The following is a 9,149-nucleotide window of genomic DNA, read 5'->3' on the forward strand; positions in this document are numbered from 1 at the left end:
TTTGTGTGAATTCTGGTCAAGTAAAACAATGCTCTTTAAACTTATATTTTGCTAAAGAAAATCTGTTCTACTGTACTTAGCATCACCATATACTATTAGATGAACTATTTACTTAAATTATTTGTGACATGTATTCCAAGTCCGTGTCAAAAGCTAAGGTTACCACTGTTTTATCTGACGTCTTTTGTTGTCATAATGGCATAGGACAAGGTGTCAACTTGGCTGCTTAGTTGGTTTCTCTATCTTAAAGTGATATATCCCAATATCTGTTATCCCCTTTTGTAGGTTAAGAAACCACGTAATAATCGACCTTTGTTCTTTTTAAGTGATGATGATGGCAATCGTATACTTTTTTCTTTATGAGAATAACACAGGTAAGATATTTAAAGCCATTTGATACTATGTGGTAGTACTTTGCTGTTATGGCGACAAAGATTAATGCTGCTAAAACTAAATAAATAAAGGGTGTTTGTTGATTTCGTGATCATAGAAAAACTATATTTTCTATAACCCTTTTGATATAAAAGACAATCTTACGCTTAAACAATTTGTTGCTACCCGGCCAGCCGTGGGACGCCCCTCACTCATACTTTTGATCGCCGATGACGTAAAACGCCAGCTTGTAGAAAAATAGTTATTCAATAGCTTTTTATTATTTCTTATTTTATTTTTTATTTTCATATTATATGCTATTTTAAATACTTTAATCAGCTCTTTACCATACAATGCTATGTGTATAAATATTATATATTGGACCAGTCAGGTCATTTGATAACCAGTTTGATCGCTTTGAAAATAAGTTCATCCTTAAAAAAAGCTGTTGAGCCAACTTCACCTTGTCTGCTCTCTTTCTTGGCAATGTTTCATTTTCACATTCTAAGAGGTTACAGACCACCAAAAAAAACATTCCCCATCTATTACATTATAACAACATCAACTTCACATTACAAATACTCCCATTTCTAGCGCTTCATGAACCACAATACCATATATATCTGAAGCCAGAAAGGTTGGAAAACAAAGTTACGTTTCTTTTAAGAAAATAAATGACAGACAAAGACACTCAGTTTCTGATTCCATGGAGGCTGCCATTTCTTTGGACTAGTTTTGGTGACTACCGGGAAGCTACCTTCTCATTTCAAGTAATTCCATGAAATTTTTGGTCTGTTTTAATTTACACACCATTAAATTAAAAGAGGGCTTAGGTGGACTACTACCTTATGTCGAGAATTGACACAACATTTTTCATCGTAATTCATGGTCTCAATTTTTATAAAAAAGGCATGTAACAATGAGTAGTCGTCCCTTCCGATTTGGTGTAATTTACCCTAGTAGTCGAATCTTAAAGTAATTGACCGAATTGAAAGGTACAATACTCCGTTTCCTTATTGTCCCGCTATATTTATTATTCGGGCGTTATCCGCCGTACACGTACAGCTCTTTGATTATTTTTTTTTATCATAGCCATATATTGCGGAATTCTTGAATAACATTTCCGATTCAGATGATAAAACATGATTGTTTTGAACACATTACACGCAGTTAATCGTAAACATGTACATGATTGCATGATTTGTCATTGTCAGATATGGCTGATATATTTTAAGACAATACAAAATCTAATCTCAGTTTTCCAGATCACTGTCTGAAAAATAAACGTTGAAAGGAATAAACCTTCTTTTTCATTTCTGTCACGAAATTATTTAAGGATTACTATTTGTGGTTAAATCTGCTCAAAATGAATCAAGAGTTGTCAATGTACAATCCTGATTCCCTTCCTTTGTGCTTAAAAATAGCACTATAAACAAGTCGTCATTTCAATCAAAGAGTGCGAATTATGATTTATTTGTAAACCAAAAAGTGTAGTTAATTCGTTTGTAAATTAAAATGTTCGAAAAGTGTGTTTTATGACGATTGTCACAGACAAATGTGTTTGATGATCGTTTTACGATTGCGCATCGCAATGGTTAAAGCTCCACCGAAACGTGTCTTGTCCAGAGGTACGGATGGCTTTCAACTACTGATATGTGGGTGGTCCCGACATAATATTGTAACAACACTATTTCTGCCGCCTCCAGGTGTACACACGCCTGTCTTCTCGAACAGTCAATAAAGTCAACGTCATGCTGAATACATGTAAATAGTTGTCAGGCGAATTGGATGTTTAGCGGAATGTATGCTAATGAGACATAAATGATTTTATCCATATTTAGGATTTATCCTTCTGTACCAAATGATTACCGAATTTTGACATTTCATTCCGAATTCGATGAAATTTTATCAACGACTTTGTACTGTTAGAATATCACTGACACTCACGAGCAATGATTTATCGCACGCGACCGTTGATCTCGTGTGATATGGACTAAACGTGAGCAACCCCACAGATCAACCGACTAACATTACCCAATTTATCAGTTGAATATTAGGAATGATATCATAAATATATTTAAATTCTGTTACAAGCATGTAAAACGAAACTCAAAAACACACTTTAACCTAATCATTTACTTTTTGTCCTATTTTAACTTATTATTATAAATTACAACGACCACAGTACAAATATAACGTCAGGTAATCGAACATTGTAAGATATTCAACTTAAAATGCTTTGCCACCTTTCTGTTTTGCTAATATTCAATGTTAACAAAGAGTTTGTATTAAGTTAATTGTTTTTTTTTAATATGCACCAATCTTGCATCTTAGATTTTAAAGTATAAAACAATTATGACGTTTTATTTGCTTTGTATTTAAACACCACATTTCATTTACATCTTTGATTGGTCAACAATGTGGTTTAAAAGCCATTGTGAACATCTACGACGAACAGTATAAAACATCAACATTGGATTAGTTGAAAAGATCCCAGGAGATGTATATGTCGCGCGTGCGTTTTAAGGTCAAAGGGCATGGAAAAGTCAACAGAAATGGTAGTAGGTATATTAAGATCGTAGTCAATCATCGCAGTCAACAGAAATGGTAGTAGGTATATTAAGATCGTAATCGATCATCGCAGTCAACTGAAATGGTCGTAGGTATTTTAAGACAGTAGTCGATCATCGTAGTCAACAGAAATAGTCGTAGGTATTTTAAAACAGTAGTCGATCATCGTAGTCAACATAAATAGTCGTAAGTATTTTAAGATCGTAGTCGATCATCGTAGGCAACATAAATGGTCGTAGATATTTTAAGATCGTAGTCGATCATCGTAGGCAACAGAAATTGTCGTAGGTATTTTAAGATCGTTTTCGATCATCGTAGGCAACAGAAATTGTCGTAGGTATTTTAAGATCGTTTTCGATCATCGTAGGCAAAATAAATAGTCGTAGGTATTTTAAGATCGTAGTCGATCATCGTAGGCAACAGAAATTGTCGTAGGTATTTTAAGATCGTTTTCGATCATCGCAATCAACATAAATGGTCATTGGCATTTTAAGATAGTAGTCGATCATTGTAGTCAAAAGAAATAGTCGTAAGTATTTTAAGATCGTAGCCGACCATCGTAGTCAACAGATATGAGCATAGGTATTTTAAGATCGTAGTCGATCATCGTAGGCAAAATAAATAGTCGTAGGTATTTTAAGATCGTAGTCGATCATCGTAGTCAACAGAAATGGTCGTAGATATTTATATGCTTATTGTTACATAACATGTTCAATAAAAAATAAGTCAATATCGAAAATGAATACAAAGTTGAGAAAATAAAATATAAACCTTGTTTGTGGTGTTGATGTGTTGTTGTTCAAAGTTTCTGCATTGTGAATGTTCTATGGCATTGGCCATTTAACTGGGTTTATTATGTTTAAACGTTCGACTACTGTACTTGTTTCCGTAGTTTTTCATAATTATACTACAACAGACGTTTATACAGGTTTAAGATTATTGAAGTAGCGACTTATACGGGTTGCATGAGTGTACAGAATCGTCGATAACATCGGTAACTGTAACTTGTGATTTATCAACGCTTACATTGATTGGGCGCTAGAGTAATTGCCTTTATAATCATAGATTTATCATTACACATTTTCACTTTATGAATAAAAATGATATAAACTTGTTTCATTAAAATACTCTCATTAAACATTATACAATGTATAACGTATGTCCGAACTCCATACGTACTCTGACCAGCCCAGTTACGTTCATCCCCGATAATGATATCAATTACGCAATTCATTACTTATATTAACACCAAAATAGTTCTTTATTTCATTCAAAAATTGTTAAAAAATTACTTCGTTTATTTTAAGAAAACCTTACAGTAATCCTTGCTCACCCATTCTGAACAATCCGTACATAACCGGAACCAGTGTAGCAAATGACGTCGAAATTACTCAATTACGCGGGAAAAGATCAACCACTTGAAACTACTTTTAAACGTTGAATTGAAACACTAATGCCAACAATATTTAATACATATCATACATTTACAGTTTTTAAAATGTTGAATTAAATTTAACGGAACCTGCTGACACAAACAATAACGAGATAAACAATTTCCATGTATATTGTTATGATTCGCGATCCGAACATATCCGAAGATATTGCGTTCATTGGATGATGAACGCAATTGTCGAAAGGCACTTCATTTAAAGAATTTGAATATTATTTTATTTAGGTATTACGAATGAATATCAGTGCATGTGATAAAAGATGCCACGTTTAAATAATCGTTCACAGAAATTGAAAATGTGTTCAACGTTTGTTAGTTTGTTTTGAGGTTAAATTCGATCAACAGTCAATGAAAAATCTATAAATATAAATCATATGGAAATACACATAAGGGACTATAAATAATATACAGGTGCAATTTAAACGCACGACGACTGACGTAATTCCAACATGTGAGAATTACCTAATACTATACCTACTAAAGTGGAAGAGATATCTTAAGTGGGAGAGATCTCTGACACAAAACTTATATCTTAAAAAGTGGAAAAGTTCTCTGACACTACACTATTATAGTTGTAAAGATCTCTGATACTAAACTAATATAGAGGATGATATATCTGGCACTTAACTAATAACATGGAAGAGATCTCTGAAGTGGCAGTGATCTTAGATTATAAACGCATAAAGTGGAATGGATCTTTGATCCTAAATTAACAAATTGGACCAGATCTCTGATACTTAACTTAAAAAATGGAAGTGATCTCTGAAGTGGGTTAGATATATGATATTACACTTATATATATTGTACTAAACTTCCAAATATGTAAATAAACAAAGTTAACAAAACATGTCTTATAGTATTGGTATAGAGAATTTCTCTACAAATATACATAATTATTTCAAGATTTATCAATAAAGTTTAATTGATGCCAAGTATAGCTTGAAGCTCACTTTAGATGTATGCTATATATTTTGAGTTTGTTTATTTACTTCGGTAAAACGCATTCATATCTCTATTACATCAAATATCATGGGCGATAATAAAAGTAAAAGTGATAAACGACCTAATTTACAAACTTGTTTCCAGTCTAATAAACAACTGCGCATCAATGAAATAGTTCACCTTAAACATTGAACAAGACTCTCATAGGTGGCAGTAGTAGTCAGGCTTGGTGAAAATATTGAGGGTGGGAGGTAAAGGATATATAATTGTGCGAGAAATATATGCTATATATATGCTACTCTTTTCTTGAGGTATGGTAGGAAAATAAAATACCATTAGAGTTTCCTTTTGATGGATTATTGTTTACATCATGGCACAAACTGGAACTATGCATTTCTGCTTGGCTAAAACGTTTCTCTGTTCGGTCCCGGCGAGTTCCATCCAATGGAATTCAACTGTTTACCTTATTTGATAAAAAAGCTTTTACCTTCTCTTATTGAAACTTCCACCAATGAACTATATTTTGCGATGAATATTAAACTAAAGTATTATGTGTTTGTTTATGTTTAAAAAATAAAAGAGCACAACTAATAAATTAGCCAGTGTTTCATCCAACTTTAGCAATATTTTAATGTTTAAGTAACAATCAGACAAAGTAAGTAAAATACAGACACACATTTTGGATGTATTTCCATGTACAAAGTATCGTTGCTTTGCGTTCTATGTTTCTTGATGATGTATGGACCGCGCAAAATGTACGCTTACTGACGTCAAACAGGAATTGAATATTCCGAGTAATGTGCTTGTTGCCAAACCATTCTTACGGTTGAACGGGCTAAAATGTCTGACACGGCGAATTGATATCTCGATGACCTCATTGTTTGAAACAGTGTTTTTATCATGTAATCACCGTTATTTTTCAAATAAACCAACGTCAAGCGTGAACTAAATCACATTAAAGAGGTTTCTTCCTCCGCAGATATTTTATTGCGTTCATGGTTGGACCTCCAAGAATCTTCACATTGTTCTTTTAAGACATGCTTTCGGAATGAAAACAGACATCGCTCATCGACCGTTGTGCTGTGTGCGGTACAAAGGCTTGCCGGAATGGCAACGAGTATTGAAACTAGAAATCCTACCAACGAAAACAGGACAAAGGACGTTCGGTAGAGCTGTTTCAAACCTAATTCAGAGACAGAGTTAGAACTTTTATTTACAATGGTGGTTGCTGACACATTTGTGTTGACCCAAATTTCATAGGCCGATGTGTTGGTCAAGTGTACGTCAAATTCGCTATTTAATGTCATGTTATTTTCGCAGTTGTACGTTGGTCCTGGTGGTAATGGTGGATCTTTGGGCAAGTTTGAGTACAGCTGACCGAGATTCAACCATAAGGCCACAGCAGATCCACACAACGCTCCTAGCAGGACGCCCTTTGTCGTCGCTCGTTTGAACATCGCTGAGAGGAGAAATATTGCGCATGTTGGTCCGTCCATGCAGGCCACACAGCGCTGGAACAGAGCGATGACGCTTCCAGGTAGTGACGTCAGCAGGAATGACACAAGCAGGGCGAACACACCGAACACCAAGGTAACAATTCGTGATATTTTTGTGGAAAACTCGGTGGTCATATCCGGCTTGATTAACTTTATAATATCTTGATACACAATTGCTGACAAACTGCTTAAACAGGACGATAATGTACTCAAGGCTGCTGCCGAGAGAGCGGCAATAAACAGTCCAGGCAATCCAGGCTGGTTTCGAAAAATATCAATGATTGCAAAGGGCACAATTTCATTGACATTCTGAACCTTTCCACTGGCGAATATGTCACAACCTTTGAATGCGTAATATGCAAAGATAAACCCCCCTTCGAGGACAGCGATGACCATTAAGGGTGCGTATATTGGTATGCTCAACAAAAACATCATTTTGGCCGACTTTACCGTTTGTAAGGTATATACTCTCTGCATTGCCGATTGTGAATAGCTAAAGTATAATGATGATGTCAGCGATCCAACAGTAACATTCCAAAACGACAGCCGTATTCGTGGATCAAACCTGAACTCCATAAAGGTGAAGCGATCACCAGCGTAGTGAATAATATCCACAAAGCCACCGACCACCAATGTAGCTTTAACAAAAACGGCAATAAATCCAGTTAACATAATTACAAACTGGAAGACATCTGCCCATATAACGGCCTTAATCCCACCTATGGACGTGTACACAGACGTAACTGATGTGTACAGGACAATAGTGATCCAGTACGGAATTCCCATGACCACCTCGAGTGCAACGCACGTGCCATACGTCACAGTGCTCATATAGAACACCTGGTACACCACACCAAACGTCATCGCCAGAATACGCAGCACGTTGTCGCCGTAACGCAGGTTCAGATACTCGTATATCGACGTTAGTTTCAATGGGTGGAATACCGGCACAATGAAGAACGCCGTAAACAGTAATGTTATAAATTTTGACAGTCCGTAAAATGAATACATTGGTCCATATATGTAGCCTTCTGCCGGAAATCCGAGATAGAGAATGGACGACTGGAACGTAACAATGTAGGAGAACATGACCGGAAGGAGCTTGGATTTTCGCCCGGCCAGATAGTAGTCCTCCGGACTCGTATTCTGTTTCCTTTTATCCATGATCGCAAAATAAACTCCGATGGCGAATGATATAACAACAACGCCAATAAAAACAATGTAATCGACGACTGTAAATGCTGAACTCATGTTTGTACAGCTTGCTTTAAAACGTAAATTTACAAACTACGAAATGTATACTCAAACTGGATAGACAGTTGATGAAAAAATCAAAATGAATTGAAAACATGAATAATTTAAAACAAACTAACATTAAAGATAATACAGTCATAAAGTGGTGATCAATTTCTTACGGCTCATGGTTTTATTTTAAATGCATATGTTAATTTGAATTGTAGTGTTTTAACGTGTTATTTTATTATGAACTACAAAACGATTCCCAGTGGAGTGTATATTCTCATAAATCATTAGGATTCGTAAAAGTTAGTTTTTTTTTTCAAATTAGGCCACAACAAATTGATCATTTGTTCTACGGATTTTGCCAAAAAAAAGTAGGAGCGAGTGAGCGAAAAAAATTTTTTTATAAATTTAAGGCAATTCAGAGGCGAGCGCAAAGCGAAAAATAAAAAAAAGTTTATTTCTTACCAAATGTATCGTACAATTATCACGAATTATGTCAAGAAATGCTTTTAATTGCAAACATAGGTTCTCAGTTATAAATGAAAAAGGTTTTGATGGTATCACATGAAAATCTGTCTCAATATTTAACAAATGGCAATAAGATCCAGTGCTTTACTATTAACTTCAATATTTCTAAAACATTTACAAGTCCTACTATTTTTATCAGTTTATAACAATTATGAGTATATGAAATCTGAGAAATGCATTTTAGAATTTAAAAAATAACTCACGAATTTATGTTCAATTGTTGTCGTGTGTCCGTGTATTTTAATATAAGTTTTGCCCTCAAAATCCAATTTAGTTATTAATTAACACTAAATTTTGAGTACAAAACAATGGATTACTTAAAACACACATAAATAATTATTGCCTTCGACGCCGTGAAACTGTTGTTGTTTACTGAAGACTATAATCCATTGACTATGACACCGGTTTTTATTAAACGTGTATTTTAAAACTTAAAGTAACCTGAAAATTAATACCGGAAATAAATAACAACGGTGCGTCCTGCAAAATATTCCTGACAAAAAATACTGTCAACAAATAGGCTATATTGCGGTTACCCGAAGCTGATT

At 34.6% G+C, this 9,149-nt stretch overlaps 1 protein-coding gene across 1 annotated transcript; it reads right to left on the reverse strand.

Moving 5' to 3' along the window:
* Window positions 1-6,285: 6,285 nt before the first annotated feature.
* On the reverse strand, window positions 6,286-7,995 carry LOC128223371 (sodium-coupled monocarboxylate transporter 1-like). The gene has a single exon (XM_052932651.1). It carries the CDS (start codon window positions 7,993-7,995, stop codon window positions 6,286-6,288), a length of 1,710 nt encoding a protein of 569 aa, XP_052788611.1.
* Between the last annotated feature and the right edge of the window lie 1,154 nt (window positions 7,996-9,149).

This window comes from Mya arenaria, chromosome 17, assembly GCF_026914265.1.
Source record: "Mya arenaria isolate MELC-2E11 chromosome 17, ASM2691426v1".
Lineage (NCBI taxonomy): Eukaryota > Metazoa > Mollusca > Bivalvia > Myida > Myidae > Mya > Mya arenaria.

Bases quoted from the DNA above. Each gene is read 5' to 3' on its own strand.
- LOC128223371 (XM_052932651.1), bottom strand. From the start codon at position 7,995: ATGGATAAAAGGAAACAGAATACGAGTCCGGAGGACTACTATCTGGCC.